We start from the raw sequence: 20,216 nt of genomic DNA on the forward strand, positions 1-20,216 counted from the left end.
TGACTAAAAATATCCTGATCCTGGGCGAGTGAGTGAGTCAGTGTATCTCAGACATTGTCTGCAGGAGAGGAGAGAAAAATTGCTGGTTGTGCATGCATAGGAGGGAATAATTGGACGAAACTCTAAAGGCCTTCAATCCATCTGCTTCCTCAGTGGCAGTTGGAATGTTCCAGAATATTCCAACTGGCCAGATATCTCACACTTCTTGTGCAGCTGATGGGGTTTCAGTATTATAACAATTGTGTTCACTTGGTAATGCTCATTTACACAAGTCACGCCAAGAGAGGTTGCAGCAACTGTACAAACCTTTCATTTCAAAATGAAGGTGACTAGCAGCATGAATGAGAGTGAGATGCCAAGAATGAGAGCACTGTGTCAAACCCATTACATTTCTATTGCTGTGCTTGCTGTATGACATTTTGCTGCTGTTCTGATGGACTTTTATTCAAATGAGTAGAAGTTACTCTATCAGATTCTAGGTGTTCAACTCTTTTAAATTGAAAGAAAGATGGTCACTATTACAGGTGGTGTAGTTAGCAGTACAGTGAGTGGAATGATTGTCCTCTAAATGGGAAAGTATATGATTAAAGCTTGAAAGTATGAGCTAAATTAGATTGTGTTCTATTTTTAATTTCCAGATGCTCAGAATTCGTGTGAAAACAGCTGCGGACAAAACCTGGCTAAATGTTCCTGTCATGTGACTTGCGAATCACTGGGAGAGTGCTGCCCAGATTACCGGGAATTCTGCCTGCAAGTATCTCCCCAATCAGGAACCTTAATGGGAGGAGCAGATTTTGTCATCATAAGTGCAACATTTAATCCTAAAGACAGGATAGTCTGCAGGTGAGCCTGTAATATGGTCAACAAGGACCCTGTCTACATGTCAATATGAGACAGCAATGTGAGTGACTTTGAATATGTTATGGAAGCATTGCCAGTTTTTCTTTTAATCCAGAGACAGGGGCATAGATAATTTAATATGTATTTAAAGTGATGTTTCCATAATGTGTGCTTTGATAAAAGGTTGGATGTACATCCTGGATTAATCTCCGTTAATGGTAGGGCGTTGGGGAGAGTTATAGAACAAAGAGATCTAGGAGTACAGGTTCATAGCTCCTTGAAAGTGGAGTCACAGGTGGATAGGGTGGTGAAGAAGGCATTCGGCATGCTTGGTTTCATTGGTCAGAACATTGAATACTGGAGTTGGGATGTCTTGTTGAAGTTGTACAAGACATTAGTAAGGCCACACTTGGAATACTGTGTACAGTTCTGGTCACCCTATTATAGAAAGGATATTATTAAACTAGAAAGAGTGCAGAAAAGATTTACTAGGATGCTACCGGGACTTGATGGTTTGACTTATAGGGAGAGGTTAGATAGACTGGGACTTTTTTCCCTGGAGAATAGGAGGTTAAGGGGTGATCTTATAGAAGTCTATAAAATAATGAGGGGCATAGATAAGGTAGATAGTCAAAATCTTTTCCCAAAGGTAGGGGAGTCTATAACGAGGGGACATAGATTTAAGGTGAGAGGGGAGAGATACAAAAGGGTCCAGAAGGGCAATCTTTTCACTCAAAGGGTGGTGAGTGTCTGGAACGAGCTGCCAGAGGCAGTAGTAGAGGCGGGTACAATTTTGTCTTTTAAAAAGCATTTGGACAGTTACATGGGTAAGATGGGTATAGAGGGATATGGGCCAAGTGCAGGCAATTGGGACTAGCTTAGTGGTATAAACTGGGCGACATGGACATGTTGGGCCGAAGGGCCTGTTTCCATGTTGTAAACTTCTATGATTCTATGATTCTATAATCTACTCAATCTCTATTCAAGGGGTAGAATTTCAACTAGTTACAAGCTGGATGTTCAGTCTGGATTAGTCTACTCAATTCACTGGGATAGAATTTCAACCTGCCGCCAGGGCGTTGCAGATTGGCCGCCCGTTGTAGAAACCGCCTGGTTTTTATTCCCTCTTTGTTACAATTCATTTTTTATTCCGGCAGTTTCATTTAGGTCACTTCTTTTCCTTTCCATTTTCAAAAAGCATTTCTGTAAAAATGCCAACCCAGTAATACTACACATTTTGCACTGATGCAAAGTAGTTGTTGCTCTGCGTCGATACAGAATCTGGGGTTCGACCCAGGTAAAAGGTTACCTCAACTCAATTTAAAGAGGCACTGTGAGTTCACCTGATCGAGGTAGTTTCACACTGCTTGAACTTCACATCGACTACAATGTAACTGCAATTGTTACCAAGTCAACTTTGAGTTCCCACATAGCTGACTGGACGTGTGGGAACTTTTAAATGCCATTTCTAACCTTTTTGTGACAACATTGGACTGCGACTTTTGAATTATCACAAGGCGCTCGCCTGCCTGTGGTGAGGGTCTCACATGTGCCCTACAACGTGAAGGTTAGGGCACTGCTTCAATATAAACCCCTACCCCACACGATCCATGCTCATCAGGTGCAGGTTAAAATCAGGGCTTAAGTTTTTTTTTGCCAGTTTTCTCCCCTGCCTAATGAAGGCTCTGACTCACAGTTCAATATGGGTCACTAGGGTATGTCAGCCCTATAGTACCTGTATAAGTATCTACTCTCCATGTGTGGTGATCAGATAGTGAGCGATAAGTAGGCTATTTGACCATGTAGGGACATTACAGCCACACCCAATCCTGCCCTCACCCACATCCAGTCATAAGCAGGAACTCTGAATTTTAACCTTCCTTTAGCACACAGGTACTGAGGTCAGTTGTAGCACCCATACTGCCATCTTGGCTGAGATCAGTCTTTTCAACACATATCAGGGATTGAACCTGGGACCTTCCTGATCTGTGTAGTTCAGTAGCACACCAGGTTGGGTATTTATCTACTGAGCCATTGGGAGATGTTCTCCAGATAGAGTTTTCAAGGCAGCATTCTAATTAAGGGCTCCAGAGAATGTGCTGCACTGTAAGAGCAGCAGAACCATAATCTGTAACCTGAGGTCACTCCCTGCTACTTTTTGATATAAAACATAAATGCTGTTTCATTTTCACGTGAGCTTTAGTCCATCTTAGCCCTCTTTTTGTGCAGGTGATGGTTACCAGTGCTGATGTATCTGTACTCCTTGCCTTTGATGTGTGATATTTGCACTACAGAGTTAAAGATTGTGATCTCATGACTCCCAAGTTAATTGAAAATTCCTATCTGGTGTATGTTTCAATTGGACTAAACACCGACTCGATCCCATTTCAGGTTCAAGTCGAACATTCTTACCGAGGGTTATGTTGATAAAGAAAGGCGGGCCCACTGCATCTCACCATTGCTGTATGAAAATGGAAGGATACCATTTGAGTTGTCAACAGACAATGGAGCAACCTTCAGTCGACGTGGGACATGGGTGTCAGGTCAGGTGATATCCCTTGATGAAATCTTTATCTCCTAACAAGTGACTTCCTTGATTGGAAAACCAGTAAAATAAATGAATTCTGGAAAGTTAAGGTTAAATTGTTTGGGAGCACAGCTGACAGACGGTGGAGGTAGAGGGTCTTCATTCCTACTATCTTGATGCAATCAATAAGCAGTAGTGTTGATCATAAAGTTCGGGAACCACGTGAAGCCAACGAGGCCTGCTCACCCGAGGCCTTCAGCAAATCTGTTGCTCCAAATGCTTCTGAGCCTCCGTTCATGGCTGTCGTGTTGTGGGATATCATCAGATTTAGCATCCTTCACTCTCTTCTGCTGTCTGATCAAGGAAAGCAAAGGAATGCAATTAGGAAATGGGACTGTTATCATCCAGAGAGCATCTGAAATGGTTCTTTAAGTTCTAGAAACTATCACTTTAATGGAACAATCAGTTCCACGGACATATTTTTTCCTTTCCTGACCTGTGGGGATGTATTTGGTCTCCATTCAGCAACTGCCCATGGTAGCATATGGGGGCATACTGTGTGGGGACCTGTTGTGGATGTAAATCCATATTCCATCACCCTATGGTACAGTGTGCTGCAATATTCATGAGAGTAACCCCTTGAGCAAAACATTGTTGGAGGTGGTGGCTCTTGACAAAATGATAGTGAAATAAATTGTACTAAATGGAGCTAATCCTGCAGGGCAGAGGTTTTGAAATAACATTTGAACACAATTAAAACCTCAAGCAGGTAAAATCAGTGCTGGACTCTATGGGGGTTAAATTGGTTAACCCCCGAAGCCGGGCGCGGGTATCGCGACCTGCGATTAACCCACGCCTCGTGCTTCCGTCGCAGGCAGGATGAGGCATTTGTCCTGCCTGAACACTCACCTAAACCAAGTGTTAAAATCCAGCATCGACACGAGGATTCAATGTCATTCGACTTTCCAACAGCAGGGGGAGCCCAAATCTCTTAAAGGCAGGATGTACCTCTGACAGGCAGCCTGTATCTCTTAAAGGTTGCCAGTACATGTTATTTGCTAAAAATAAGGTATGGGTCTGCATGGAGTCTGAATGGAGATCAGATATCGCACACGTAAAACACAGATGCAGGTGCCGTCCCTATGTTTATAAACTGTTGAGTTATTTTAAAACATTGAATAAAGGTTGCGCACCACTAATTCCCACATCCTCCAATCTGCATGCCAGACCTCACCAATCTGCTGGTCCGAGTTGGTACCAGGCCTACGAGAGTGCGTGCACCAAGGTTCCCTGCTGATGCACTAGAGGCCATGGTGCAAGAGGTGGACAGAAGAAGGGACATCCTATATCCACAGTGGGGTGGGGGCAAGAGGCTCTCCAGACATATGCTCAAAAGGCAATGGGAGGCAGTAGGGGACGCAGTCAATGCCAGGCGTGTAGCACCACAAACATGAATGCAGTGCAGGAAGAAGTTCAATGCTTTGATAGGCGTGGTCAAGGTGAGCGAGGTCAACTTGTCAAGTGGCGTCTCATACCAACTGCACCACTAGCCGCATCCACTGCTCCACGCACTACACCCCCCCATCACCCACATACCAACAAACCCTTTCCATCAGTACACAACACTTCCAATCAGATGCTTCCTCTCAACCTCACACATTACCACTGTTGCAAGCCGCACACCCACAACTCACAGGCCACACACACTGGCAGCTATTCAACATGACAGTATGACAGTAGCCAGGAACATCCATGTCACAGATTAAGCACTGTGCTGCCTTATGAGATTCCATTTGCTTGGATTTGTTCCTGCTGGAAAGCTGAGAGACATTTTCTACAGTCTTCTACAGATTGAATACTGTTCATGGAACTTTCCAGTTATCAACTTCAGATAATGTTTAGAGATGAATTTGTAATACTAAGTCTGCAATTAGTTGTCTAATATGGATCTCAATCCACAGCAACAATATGAAGGGAATTGTCCTCAGCACCAATATGGGTTGAGAACCACATAAAACCTTCTCATAAAAGAAACACTCAATTTATTATTAATACTAATGAAGCATGGAATGACTTCAAGGCCATAATTTAATAATTATAAGTTCCTCGAACTTTGCTCTCCCAGCTGGTGTTGTTAATGAACCCCTTGATTAGATTGCTGGTCTGTAATCGTTCTCAGATATCCACTGTTCTATATTTAGCGCCTGCAAATCATTCAATATTGTGCAAAGGCTTACAAAAATAATTTTTTTTAAATGGCGGAAGTATTCGAGCTGATCTCTGGAAGAAGGCCCAAGTAGACTTATATGGCTCTGTAAACACTGTTCTGATGAAGGCATGCCTGGGGATTAAGGTATGAAATAGCCCACTTGGCCGTTATCAGGGTTCATGAGGCAGCAAATGTGTGGCTAAGAAGCCAATAATTCATTGTTGCCAACTCCATAATATCTTGACAACAACAAGACCAATCTAGAGAGCAAAGTCTAAGTAGCTTAGAAGTTTTGATTTGTGGCCTTGAAATCAATCCCTGCTCAATTAAAACTAAAAATAAACATGGTTTTCCTCTTAATGAGAGAGTTTTATTTGGTGCTTAGTCCATAATTGTGGAGGGGAGTGCACTGAAAGCTGAGGACAATTGCCAGCAGCCTTCATGTTGTTAATGTCAATCGACATTCATATTAAATGTTAAATAATTATGGCTTGATTATTACAAGTTTATTGATTTTAAAAATTCCTTGCGTTTATTACTGCAAAATATTACGATCAATTAAACTGAATAAGATTACACATGGACCAACCCAGTGTTAGCAAACCCTGGGTTTTGCTAACACTGGGTTGGTCCATGTGTAATCTTATTCAGCCTGGGGTTATAAATTTGATCCAACAGATTTATTAACAACAGCCCTGACACAGCAGAAAGATAATTCCGAGTGATTCCACATCCAGGAAAGACATGGCAGGTAATTCTCACTTTGGGCCCGGGAGGAAAACTGGAGTTTGGGGATCGACCGCCTGTCATACACCCCGTCCAATTTTCTTTTCCAATGTGAACTCACCAGACCCTGATTTCAAGACAAGGGCTCATTCTGCAGTCGGGTGCTCCCAGCACAGAACGACACCTGCAGGGAGCTCCAGGTGGGAAATTGCAGTACTTGATTTTCCATCCATGTAAATTGGTAGTCAGAAAATCAGGCACTGTGGCAATCCTGCGGTTTCCCGGTCAGCACTCCCTGCGTTGCCCCCTACATGGAATTGGACCTACATAAGTCAAATGCTGTCTGTTTTGATTGTAGGTTAAATAGACTGGCTGTTTACACCTGTGTGCAATTGCTATTAGTGCCGGCCAAGTGCAGGTGATAACAATTTAACAGGCAGCTCCAGAAGAACATAAGAGGAGGAGTAGTCCATACGGCCCCTCGAGCCTGCTCTGCCATTCAATAAGATCATGGCTGATCTTCGACCTCAAATCCACTTCCCAGTCCAATCCCCATATCCCTTGATTCCCCTAGAGTCCAAAAATCTATCCATCTCAGCCTTGAATGTACTCAACGTCTCAGCATCCACAGCCCTCTGGAATAAAGAATTCCAAAGATTCACAACCCAGTGAAGAAATTCCTCCTCATCTCAGTCTTAAATGACTAACCTCCTTATCCTGCGACTATGCCCCCCAGTTCTAGACTCTCCAGCCAGGGGAAACAACCTCTCGGCATTTACCCTGTCAAACCCCCTCAGAATTGTATATGTTTCAATGAGGTCACCCCTCATTCTTCTAAACTCCAGAGAGTATAGGCCCTTTCTTCTCAATCTCTCCTCATAGGGCAATCCTCTCATCCCAGGAATCAATTTAATGAATCTTTGTTGCACAGCATCTAAGGCAAGTATATCCTTCCTTAGATAAGGAGACCAAAATTGTACACAGTACTCCAGGTAAGGTCTCACCAAAGCCCTGTACAATTGTAGCAAGACTTCCTTACTCCTATACTCCAACTCCCTTGCAATAAAGGCCAACATGCCATTTACCTTCCTAATTGCTTGCTGTACCTACATGCTAACTCTCTGTGTTTCTTGTAAGAGGACACTCAAGTCTCTCTGGACACCAACATTTCATAGTTTCTCACCATTTAAAAAATATTCTGTTTTTCTACTCTTCCTATCAAAGTGAATAACCTCACATTTCCCCACATTATACCCCATCTGCTACTTTCTTGCCCAATCACTAAACCTGTCTAATAGCTGAGGCCCAAGCACTGATCCTTGCGGCACCCGACCAGTTACAGCCTGCCAACCTGAAAATGACCCATTTATCCCTACTCTCTGTTTTCTGTCTGTTAACCAATCCTCTATCCATGCTAATGTATTACCCGTAACCCCTGAGCCCTTACCTTGTGTAACAACCTTTTATGTGGCACCTTATCGAATGCTTTTTCAAAATCCAAATATACTACATCCACTGATTTCCCTTTATTTACCTTGCTACTTACATCCTCAAAAAACTCTAATGAATTTGTCAAACACGATTTCTCTTTCATAAAACCATTTTGACTCTGCCTAATCATATTATGATTTTCTAAATGGCCTGTTACCACTTCCTTAATAATAGATTCCAGCATTTTCCCGACGACTGATGTCAGGCTAACTGGCCTGTAGTTCCCTGTTTTCTCTCTCTCTCTCCCTTCTTGAATAGTGGGGTAACATTTGCTACCTTCCAGTCCACTGGGACTGTTCCAGAATCCAGAGAATTTTGTAAGATCACAACCAATGCATCCACTATCTCTGCAGCCACCTCTTTTAGAACCCTAAGATGGAGGCCATCAGGTCCAGGGGATTTATCGACTTTTAGTCCCATTAGTTTCTCCAGTACTTTTTCTTTACTGATAATTACTTTAAGTTCCTCACTCTCATTAGCCCCTTGGTTCCCCACTATTTCTGGTATGCTTTTTGTGTCTTCTACTGCAAGGACAGGTACAAAATATTTGTTTAACGTCTCTGCCATTTCCTTATTCCCCATTATAATTTCTCCTGTCTCAGCCTCTAAGGGACCAACATTTACTTTTGCTACTCACTTTTTTTACATACTTCTAGAAACTCTTACAATCTGTTTTTGTATTTCTTGCTAGTTTACGCTCATATTCTATTTTCTCTCTTTATCGATTTTTTAAAAACTCTCCCAATCTTCAGGCTTATTACTCTTCTTCGCAACATTATAAGCCTCGTCTTTTAATCAAATACCCTCCTTAACGTCTTTAGCCAATCACAGATGACTCACTTTTCCCGTGGAGGTTTTATTTCTCAATGGAATGTATATTCGTTGCGAATTTTGAAATATTTCTTTAAATGTTTGTCATCTGTCTGCAATCAGCAAAGTTTCTTCAAAACCACTAAAAAGGCTTTCTTTGTTTAGATTTTTTTTCACTCAAAACAGTTCCTTTGGGATTTAAATAAGAAAATATTGGCACAGATCCTGTGTTTAGCAGTATATGAGCTGTCATGTAAGAGATAATTGAAACTTGATGAGGTATAAACAGAACAGACGAAGATTATCCACGAGGTACTGGTGCTTCTAGTTTTGTTTTATTCTGACACTTTACATCATTCTCACTATCAATATTTTTATGGTGATTTTCCAACTCCAGTTTATCGCTGCCATTTTCTAAATGTTGACATCACCAAAAAATGGAATAATTTTAAACTGGTGTAGTTTCTTCAGATTTCTACATCATAAAGCACTTCTTAAAAGAGATTTACAGTGGAACGATTGGGTGTTTGATTACATCCCCATATGTCACTATGGAAGGTAACGGTCACAGTGGCTTGTCCATATCGCAAAATCAGTCATTATTTGCCCTAAGGGACGTTAAATGTTAAATATTGTTCAATTAATTCAGAGAGAGTATTTTCTTAATCTCTCATTACTGCCATATAATATTTTGGATAACAAAGACAAATCTTATCAGCTAGCAAGCTCTAAGAATTTAAAATTCATTTATTATAGACTTTATTAGGTGATTTTAAATCATAGCGACAAATCCGATCAAGTATCACAAATCTTAAATGAATATTGATCTATTAATAAATTCTGTTATGTATGTTAATGAATATGTAATTCCAGGCTGCAGCAGGTGACATTAGCAGCAATAATCAATCAGCTGTGCATGCCTGCACCAAGCAGGTGAAGGATGCAATCTTCATCAGAGCCCAATGGAGCCTATGAAGCAGGAGAATGGGGCTCTTGGCTTTTTCGGGATTGCAGACGTCCCCCCCGGTGCGGGGTATCATCGATTGTGCACACATAGCCCAGCGCGCTCCAACACAACACCCTCGAGTATACATGAACAGGAATGGCCACTATAATTTCAGGCCCATAGAGTCCCCATTAACCTCTATGCAATATTGCACTTTTTTTTGTTATGTTTCAAGTATGTGAGCTTCATTGAAGAGCACGGCCTTCATTATTTCTAAGGTTTACTGTGTTTTACAGGCTTCACTTCTTTGAAGCAAATTGCCTAAGGGTGATTTACAACTTTATGCAAAGTTTCTGATGAATGCTAATTCATCACTTATTAAAAGAGAGTTTTCTTTTTGTCGGGGAAAAACAAAAGTTGACCTGTTCTCGAAAATAATTGACTGTGTAGACACCAAAGGAGTTTGGAGTGCACTGAGGGATGGTACTTGGTATTTCCGGACTCAGGCATGCTCTAATATAAATGTGGCATTAGCAGAGGCCAGTGACATTGACACTTGCTAATCATCAAATGAGATATGTTACACAATGTAGACATAGTGGGAAGAGAAATCAATCGGAAGGAGCTGGGACCTGATGCGTCCAATGTTGCAGCAATAGAGCATTTTTAATTTTGAAAAACATTTAGGGGGTTGAACTTCTGCAGGAAGTCTCTCCGATCCTCTGCCAAAACTCTGGCAGAAGATCCACGAAAATGGTGTAAGCACCAGTTCTCCAGGGTTTCCGTGAATCTTCCGACAAAGTTCTCCAGGGTTTCCGTGAATCTTCCGCCAAAGTTATGGAGGGAGAACCCTCCCACCAGAAATTCAACCCCCGCGGAAATTAATTGCGTAGGAATCCAGTGCTAAGGTATATTATTTTTCATAATTGACACCATCTAATCTACTGAACACTTAATTCTGTTAGTATCAGCAAACTGAGACACGTAAATTAATGGGGAGATGGAATTAAACCACTGAGGCTCTGTTCTATTCACCTATGTGGCCCATGAAGACAAAAGGATAAACATCTCTGGCCTAGTCAAGAAGCAACATGTAGTCTCCTGCTCTAACTTACTATTTCAGGCTTAAAACTGTAGAACTCCAAATCTCCTTTCCTTCTACAATCTACAGCCTTATAAAATCCATGCTTGGCATCATCTAACTATTACCTCTTGATGTACCTCATCTCCTCTCTTACTTTTTTCAAATTTGATGGTGTCCTGTGCTATAAGCCCCAGGCCTTTTGCTTAGATTTCTCAATTAAAAATAAATATTATACCAATTGATTTATTATCGTCAATTTCACGGCCATGGAATTATTGAGAAAGATGGCTCGTTGGGGTAGTTCTGCGATCCCGTGCTCCCAGCGGGGAGCCACGCTCTCGGGGTATGCGGGTCAGAGAATCGGAGCTATGGTATCACAGGCTTGTCTCCAATTAATGCTTCCTGTGGGCGTGACCCCCCCCCCCTGCTGGGAGCTCAGGACTCCAGAATTGCTCTTGTTATTAACCGTTTGATGTGAGTTATTTTAATCCCCTTTCTATTTTTGTTTTTTAACCCTGCAGTACATCACAGCAAATTTTCACACTTAAAGAAAAGCGTCTTGTGGAATGCCACCAAATGGCAGTACTTCGGCACACCCAATGTTACAGGCAACCTGACGCTGATTTGGGGCGTATCATTGCTCCCAGCAGCTTCTGTAAATGTTGAACTCTGGGGTTACAAAGAACAAGGTAAGCTGCAGTTTTGTGTGTCATCAGACAGCTTGAGAAAGTGTACAACACAATACCAGATGCAAAGGTTTTGCAAGGAGTTTGTGAACTCCACTGCTTTTATTCCCATTTTGTTCACTATCCGTGGAAGAATTGCATAGAATTACATAGAATTTACAGCACAGAAACAGGCCATTCGGCCCAACTGGCTTATGCCAGTGTTTATGATCCACATGAGCCTCCTCCCTCCTTACTTCATCTAACCCTATCAGCATATCCTTCTATTCCTTTCTCCCTCATGTACTTATCTAGCTTCCCCTTAAATGCATCTATGCCATTCGCCTCAACTACTCCTTGTGGTAGTGCGTTTTCCACATTCTCACCACTCTCTGGAGTAAAGGAGTTTCTCCTGAATTCCCTATTGGATTTATTAGTGACTATCTTATATTTATGAACATAAGAACATAAGAAATAGGAGCAGGAGTAGGCCATCCGGCCCCTCGAGCCTGCTCCGCCATTCAGCAAGATCATGGCTGATCTTCTACCTCAATGCCATAACCCTTGATGCCTTTAATATCTAGAAATCTATCGATCTCTGTTTTGAATGTACTCAATGACTGAGCCTCCTCAGCCCTCTGGGGTAGAGAATTCCAAAGATTCACCACCCTCTGAGTGAAGAAATTTCTCTTCATCTCAGTCCTAAATGGCCTACCCTTTATTCTGAGACTGTGACCCCTGGTTCTAGATTCCCCAGCCAGGGGAAACATCCTCCTTGCATCTACCCTGTCGAGCCCTGTAAGAAAGACTTTGGACTCCTCTGTTGACTGGGTGCACTGAACCATTGAGTACCAGAGATGAGCATCAATAGGTAACTCAGTGACCTGTATAACAATAGAAAAGAAATGTAATGAACTCCAAGTGAAAACGTTGGAGGAAACAGCATTTTGAGCCACTGTTGTTGTAGGACTGAATCCTTGACTAGCACCTGGACTAACTGATCAGAGGTGCTTCCTTCTCTGAATGGCACTTCCTTGTGCTAAAAAGTTCAAATATCCAGAAATTCTTTTGCTGCAGTGCAATTCAGTCTTTGACATTTGCAATAGCCAATCCAGATCCATTGCCTCCTTTAAGCTGGAGTTATTCCCCTTGGAACAGAGGAGGTTGAGAGGAGATTTGATAGAGGTATTCAAAATCATGAAGGGTCTAGACAGAGTAGATAGAGAGAAACTGTTCCCATTGGCGGAAGGGTCAAGAACCAGAGGACGTAGATTGAAGGACATAGATTGTCAAAAGAACCAAAGGTGACATGAGGAAAATCTTTTTTACACAGTGAGTGGTTAGGATCTGGAATGCACTGCCAGAGGAGGTGGTGGAGGCAGATTCAATCATGGCCTTCAAAAGGGAATTGGATAAGTACTTGAAAGGAAAAAATTTGCAGGGCTACGGGGATAGGATCGGGGCCAGAAGAGTCCTAAAAAGGTATGTTTTAAAATGCTTTTTTGACTTTCCTTGTGTGTGGCTCCCCCATCCCACACCCCGATTTGATCGTGGGACCCCCCCGCAAGACGGCCCGGCAGCCATTTTCCACCACTTCCCCCCTCCCCCCGGAGTGGGTGGAAAGTTGGCCGGCAGAATTTAAACCAGGCCCGGCCGTTAAAATCGGCTGAGTCTCATTCTGCCGTGGGCGGGAGCAGAGTTAACTCGCCAGTGCGATTTCCCACCAGAAACCCACTGGTAGCTAAAATCCAGACCCTTTAGCCTGCAGTTTTCAGGTGGGTCTCTGTTACACATGTAAATAGAGTCTTTATGATTTTAAATTCCAGTACAAGCTTTGTAATTCACAAACTTTACATGACAAAGTACTTTGTGTGACAAGTTTACCATAATTTAATAAAGGTAACTTAAAATAATTCCTTATTTGCCGACTTCTTCCATCAGGTACACCTTACTCAGAATCTTGGAAAGGAGAATGGAGTTACCTGTACTCACTCGCGAAAGACGTTCCAAACAGTGGGATGTTCAAATTCATCCCGAAACCTGCTCAAAAACCTTATTCTGAGTGGGAAATTGGAATGTTGCGCCTCACTGACAAGAATCTGCCAGACGGGACACCGTGAGTACACTAACCTGCTTTTGGGCCTCTACCCTGGCTGTATGATAGACACTCTAGGGTAGATTTTCAATTTGGGGCCCAGGTGTTGAACTGGCATTGCAGTTAGGCCTGATTTTCAATTTCATTGTGATGAGGCTAAGCAGAGGATTGGACTGCACGCCATTATTTAGTTCAGTGCTGTGTTTAGCCTTATCAATCCAGAGTCAATTCCTAATTCTGTCTAAGCTGGGGATTTGTTATTCAAACACTGTGTGGAAGCTGTCAGTATGTGCAAACATAACAGTGCACAATATCGGCGTCATAACCCGGGGGGGTGCCCGGAGGGGAAGATAGCAGTAATTGTTTACCAGTGCAACCTCAGCAGCGGGTCCTGTGACTGCTGATCAACTCTGGGTGACCTGGTGCAAAGTTTAAATCATCACCATCTCGTTCTACTTCCTTCTCTTATGTTCAGAAGGCAGAGAGTTGGAAGAAGATATAATGGGATTTGTTCCTAGTTTTAGTGAACTTTTGTAAAGACATTTTTCAACAATTTATTGCACAAACTCACACTTAATGATTTGGCAGATAAATGTTATCTTTTATTTATCTATATTGGATCTAAACTATTGGACATTTTATGTAAACAAAGTCATAAAGATTAAAATCAGCTGGAACTCAGTTGCAATCATTAAAGCCGGTCTCTTGCCCCTCCTACATATGTACTGATGCATTCCGGATTTCATCTGTGATTAGATGTCACCGTGGCTCAGTAGCAGCACTCTTGTCTCTATATCAGAAGGTCATGGGTTCAAGTCCCACTCCAGGCTGACACTTTAGTGCTGAACTGAGGGAGTGCTGCTTTGTCAGAGGTGCTATCTTTTGGATGAGATATTAAACAGAGGACTTGTCTGCCCTCTCATGTGGATGGTACAGTTCTTGAAGAAGAGCGGGGGAGTTCTCTCTGGTGTCCTGGCTAATATTTATCCCTCAACCAACATCATTTAAAAACAAATTATCGGGTCATTATCACATTGCTGTTTGTGGGATCTTGCTGTGTGCAAATTGGCTGCTGCATTTCCTACATTACAACAGTGACTGGACTTCAAAAGTCCTTCATTTGCTGTAAAGTGCTTTGGGACGTCCTGAGGCCGTGAAACATGCTCTATAAATGCAAGTTCTAGCTTTTCCTTCGATCTGATTCATACTTCAACTCCAGTTACCTTTCCCAGCAAAGGTCTATCGATCTCAATTTTGAAAATTTCAATTGACCCGGCAGCCACAGCCTTTTGGGGGTGAAATCCCTCTTGGTGCACCAACATTGCATTAAACAGCATGCATTTTTACAGCACCCTATTGTGGCGCAGAGTAAGTCATCTTCATCAGGCCCACTGATGACCGTGGCTTTATACTGAATTGAATCCTGGAGTAAAAGATGAGTTGCTTCTGAAACGTGGCAAGGCAACAATGGATAGATGCAGTCCTGTAGAATACAGCAGTTGCTGGTGATGACAAAAATTCACTGTTTCCAGGACTGACATGCCCAGACTCCTAATAAGGGTCCGAAGTGAAATTATTTTATTTTTCCTCAGTTCCCACTAGATGCGAGTCCATAAGCACAAAACTCCCCACATTTCTGTACTGATTGACAGTCTCGATCAAGAGAGGCCATAAAGCTGACTGGTGCGGGGAATGGAAATGGGACAGTGCTGCAGTAAGGAGACTGCGGTTAAGTGTGTTGTTAAGACAGACGTTGAGCTTTACTCTGCATCTAGCCTGTTATTGTTGACCCTGTTATTGTTGTTATTGTTATTGGTAGTGGACAATTAAACAACTAACGGGAGGAGGAAGCTCTGTAAACATCCCCATGCTCAATGATGGCGGAGTCCAGCACGTGATTGCAAAAGACAAGGCTGAAGCTCTGAGGGTAGCAAGGGCACAGAATGTACTCTGGGTGGGGGACTTCAATGTCCATCACCAAGAGTTGCTCGGTAGCACCACTACTGACCAAGCTGGCTGAGTCCTGAAGGACATAGCTGCCAAACTGGGCCTGCGACAGGTGGTGAGCAAACCAACACAAGGGAAAAACTTACTTGACCTCGTCCTCACCAATCTACCTGTCGTAAGTCCATGACAGTATTGGTAGGAGTGACCACTGCACAGTCCTCGTGGAGACGACGTCCCGTCTTCGCACTGAGGACACCATCCCACGTGTTGTGTGGCACCATCACTGTGCTAAATGGGATAGATTCAGAACAGATCTAGCAGCTCAAAACTGGGCATCCATGAGGTGCTGTGGGCCATCAGCAGCAGCATAATTGTATTCCAGCTAAATCTGTAACCTCATGGCCCGGCATATTCCTCACTCTATCATTACCAACAAGCCAGGGGATCAACCCTGATTCAATGAGGAGTGCAGAAGAGCATGCCAGAAGCAACACTAAGCGTACCTAAAAATGAGGTGCCAACCTGGTGAAGCTACAACTCAGGACTACACGCATGCTAAACAGTGGAAGCAACATGCTATTGACAGAGCTAAGCGATTCCACAACCAATGGATCAGATCAAAGCTCTGCAGTCCTGCCACATCCAGTCATGAATGGTGGTGGACAATTAAACATCTAATGGGAGGAGGAGGCTCTGCAAACATCCCCATCCTCAATGATGGCGGAGTCCAGCACGTGAGTGCAAAAGACAAGGCGGAAGCGTTTGCAACCATCTTCAGCCAGAAGTGTCGAGTGGATGATTCATCTCGGCCTCCTCCTGATATCCCCACCATCACAGAAGCCAGTCTTCAGCCATTTCGATTCACTCCACGTGATATCAAGAAACGGCTGAATGCACTGGATACAGCAAAGACTATGGGGCCCGACAACATCCCAGCTGTAGTGCTGAAGACTTGTGCTCCAGAACTAGCTGCGCCTCTAGCCAAGCTGTTCCAGTACAGCTACAACACTAGCATCTACCCGACAATGTGGAAAATTGCCCAGGTATGTCCTGTCCACAAAAAGCAGGACAAATCTAATCTGGCCAATTACCGCCCCATCAGTCTACTCTCAATCATCAGCAAAGTGATGGAAGGTGTCGTCGACAGTGCTATCAAGCAGCACTTACTCACCAATAACCTGCTCACCGATGCTCAGTTTGGGTTCCGCCAGGACCACTCGGCTCCAGACCTCATTACACCTTGGTCCAAAAGAGCTGAATTCCAGAGGTGAGGTGAGAGTGACTGCCCTTGACATCAAGGCAGCATTTGACCGAGTGTGGCACCAAGGAGCCCTAGTAAAATTGAAGTCAATGCGAATCAGGGGGAAAACTCTCCAGTGGCTGGAGTCATATCTAGAACAAAGGAAGATGGTACTGGTTGTTGGAGGCCAATCATCTCAGCCCCAGGGCATTGCTGCAGGAGTTCCTCAGGGCAGTGTCCTAGGCCCAACCATCTTCAGCTGCTTCATCAATGACCTTCCCTCCATCATAAGGTCAGAAATGGGGATGTTCGCTGATGATTGCACAGTGTTCAGTTCCATTCGCAACCCCTCAAATAATGAAGCAGTCCGAGCCCACATGCAGCAAGACCTGGACAACATCCAGGCAAGTGGCAAGTAACATTCGGGCCAGACAAGTGCCAGGCAATGACCATCAGAGGCTGAGTATTCTGCGGCGAGTGACTCACCTCCTGACTCCCCAAAGCCTTTCCACCATCTACAAGGCACAAGTCAGGAGTGTGATGGAATACTGTCCACTTGCCTGGATGAATGCAGCTCCAACAACACTCAAGAAGCTCAACAGCATCCAGGACAAAGCAGCCCGCTTGATTGGCACCCCATCCACCACCCTAAACATTCACTCCCTTCACCACCGGCGCACTGTGGCTGCAGTGTGTACCATCCACAGGATGCAGTGCAGCAACTCGCCAAGGCTTCTTCGACAGCACCTCCCAAACCCATGACCTCTACCACCTAGAAGGACAAGAGCAGCAGGCACATGAGGACAACACCACCTGCACGTTCCCCTCCAAGTCACACACCATCCCGACTTGGAAATATATCGCTGTTCCTTCATCGTCGCTGGGTCAAAATCCTGGAACTCCCTTCCTAACAGCACTGTGGGAGAACCTTCACCACACGGATTGCAGCGGTTCAGGCAGGCAGCTCACCACCACCTTCTCAAGGGCAATTAGGGATGGGCAGTAAATGCCGGCCTTGCCAGCGATGCCCACATCCCATGAACGAATAAAAAAAAAACTCACTGATCAGCATTGACTACCCATATCTTGATGAACACAAAGTTGTTTTAATTACTCAGAGGCAACGTATATATATGTGGCCTTTTTTACTAGACTTTGATAGTAGATTTTCTATAGATTTGAGTGGTTTATAGAGTACAGAACTCACCCCATCTTTTGTGTCTTATGTTTTGATTCAGAAATGTCAGAGCATTGTGGAGTCCAGGCCATGCTCTAGCCTGGCATCTGGAGGAAGAGTTCAGGAGAGACTCTGCTGCCTGGGCATATGAAAAGTGCTTGAACTGGCATAAAACTGAAGAGACGCTGCCAAACTTCTTGTTGGAGATTGCAGATTGTCCTTGCACCCTGGCACAATCCAGGGCAGATACAGGCAGATTTCATGTAAGTACCATATTTCACTGAGGAAAGCACTAAACTGAACTTCGTTTACTGCTTTTCCATTTAAAACGGACTGTTTTATAAATATTCAACCCCCCCTGCCCGCAATTCTCCTGCTTCATCTGTCCATAACACGTGGTGTTTTTATTTGTAGCAGTGCAGTCTCATGGGTGCAAATTACTCTCTGGTACCTTGTTCACGTGACCAATCTTCAAGTGTGAGTCCTGACATTGAAGCCTAGGCTCTCTGATCGTAACATCGCTGGGAGCCCATACATTTTAAATGAGTTCCTGTTGACTTTATGGTTTGGAAAACTAGGCTATTCCATAGAGGTCATCACAGCTGTGTCTAACTCTGCCCTCGCCTGATGCCCACATGCCTGCACTTTCTCAGCAGGGATCACTGGGAAGTGATCAAGAGTGGGAACCCTGTTTTTCCCGACAAGGGCACTGGGATCAACTGTAGCACCTCAAAGACTGCAGGTCTGGTTGAGACCAACTACCCCTGCAAAGTCCGTGGATCAAACCTGGTGGGTTTCCTGGTCTCCACGGCTCTGTCCCACCATTGGTGGTGTGTGTACCCACTGAGCTATCAGGGAGCTCTGCAATCTACTTGCTTAATTTTATATTTCTCAAGCACCAGCAAAAACAGATTATGCAGCTATTTATCTCATTGCTCTTCTTGGGATCTTGTTGTGCACAAATTGGCTGCCGCGGTTCCCCACATTACAACAGTCACAACACTTCAGCGTGGCCCTCGCTGGGCAAGCAGTAGGAAGTTTACTAGTGGACTGCGTTGGTAAGCTGTGCGGTTTCAGTTGGTTAAACTCCAGTTGTTAAACCTATACACACTTCAGGTTTGACCATGGCCCTTCCCAACCTGCCCCAAGTTGTCCAAGCTCAGGTCAGTGAGGTGTGTTACTAATTGGAGAGTGTACACTCCATATCAGGCAGATCGAAACTCAGCAGCTTTGTCTTGGAGACTCTTGGCGATGGGTTGCCATGTTTGTCAGAGACCCAGCTGACCAGAAAAAAAAAATGGTATTTTTGCTACCTTCTCAAATATGATTTAGTGAGTGTTGGCGGGTTTCCTTCCATTGTGCTGTATAGTTTGGATGCAATGTGCTCAGTATCCAGCAGTACCCTGCCAACAGCAAGTTTCTCTTTGGTTCCATTTAAATGAATGGGGCTGCACTGGGATGTAAGACTCTCCTCATGATTTGGTAACATCACTGAAGGGAGGGCCTGAGCGGGGAAGAAGACCCAGAAAAGAATCGAGGAGCTTACTGATAAACGGTAACATTTTTATAGTTATATATTTTTTTCTGATACACATTAGGGGAAGTTCTTTAAATTCAACAGAATAACCCCCTCTAAGACTTTCATTCCCCTTTAACTGCTTGGTGGAAGGGAGGTCACCAGCAGTGCTTGTACCCACCATAGATGCACTGGCTCAATTCTGTTGATGGCAGGACTACAGGAGGAGAAAGTATGAATTAAAAATGAGAGAGTAAAAATGGTTGAAGGTGGATTGAGTAGAAGTTCTTTAAATTTCTAATGCAGACAGACTACGGATGTGACATTGAAAAAGGGAGCATATGCACCTACCATCCAGGAGCTGTACACTGCGTCAGAGCCATACAAGCAAGGTAAGATGAAAATCCAGCACCTGGTTTTAGAGGCCTGGTTAGTTGGCTTCTAATAGAGCGGCAACGTGAATCAAAATACCTGTTTTGAACCTGTGTAATTTACTGGAGCTGGCGTGGGCAATGGGTAAGACACTGACCTTTCACCTCTGGGACCTGGGTACATGTCCAGCCCAGACTGATGGGGTGAAAGTCTCCTCTGTCTGCAGGCTATAAGGCTCCTATGTAAAATGATTTTGGGCAGTGTCAGTCTGGTTAACTTAGTGCACATAAAGCTACTGCATAAAACTGTTGTCAGTTTGGCACCGATTGTTAATCTCACTCAGAATGGCCGTGAATAGTTGAGGCCGAGGAACAATGCAGGGGCAGAGTAGAGGGAGCTTTACTCTGCACTTGACTGTGCTACACATGACCTGGGAGTGCTTGAAGCTAACACTGGGTGCCTGAAATAAAGAAATGTTCTATTCCCCAGCGCTAACATTCCTCACCTCAATGAACAAAAAAAAAAGCTTCATTTTTAAAAATGTTTGTTCGTGGGACGTGGGTGACTCTGG

General features: G+C 43.8%; 1 protein-coding gene across 1 annotated transcript in view; it reads left to right on the forward strand.

The window, feature by feature from the left end:
- susd2 (sushi domain containing 2) overlaps window positions 1–20,216 on the forward strand; it is a 124,586-nt gene that overhangs the window by 44,531 nt on the left and 59,839 nt on the right. The window contains exons 3-8 of the mRNA XM_068005679.1: window positions 639–843; window positions 3,232–3,383; window positions 11,155–11,322; window positions 13,240–13,414; window positions 17,819–18,020; window positions 19,580–19,665. Coding sequence (XP_067861780.1) covers window positions 639–843; window positions 3,232–3,383; window positions 11,155–11,322; window positions 13,240–13,414; window positions 17,819–18,020; window positions 19,580–19,665 — 988 coding nt within the window. The remainder of the gene's footprint in view (window positions 1–638; window positions 844–3,231; window positions 3,384–11,154; window positions 11,323–13,239; window positions 13,415–17,818; window positions 18,021–19,579; window positions 19,666–20,216) is intronic.

Source organism: Heptranchias perlo, chromosome 25 (genome assembly GCF_035084215.1).
Source record: "Heptranchias perlo isolate sHepPer1 chromosome 25, sHepPer1.hap1, whole genome shotgun sequence".
In the NCBI taxonomy this organism is placed as follows: domain Eukaryota; kingdom Metazoa; phylum Chordata; class Chondrichthyes; order Hexanchiformes; family Hexanchidae; genus Heptranchias; species Heptranchias perlo.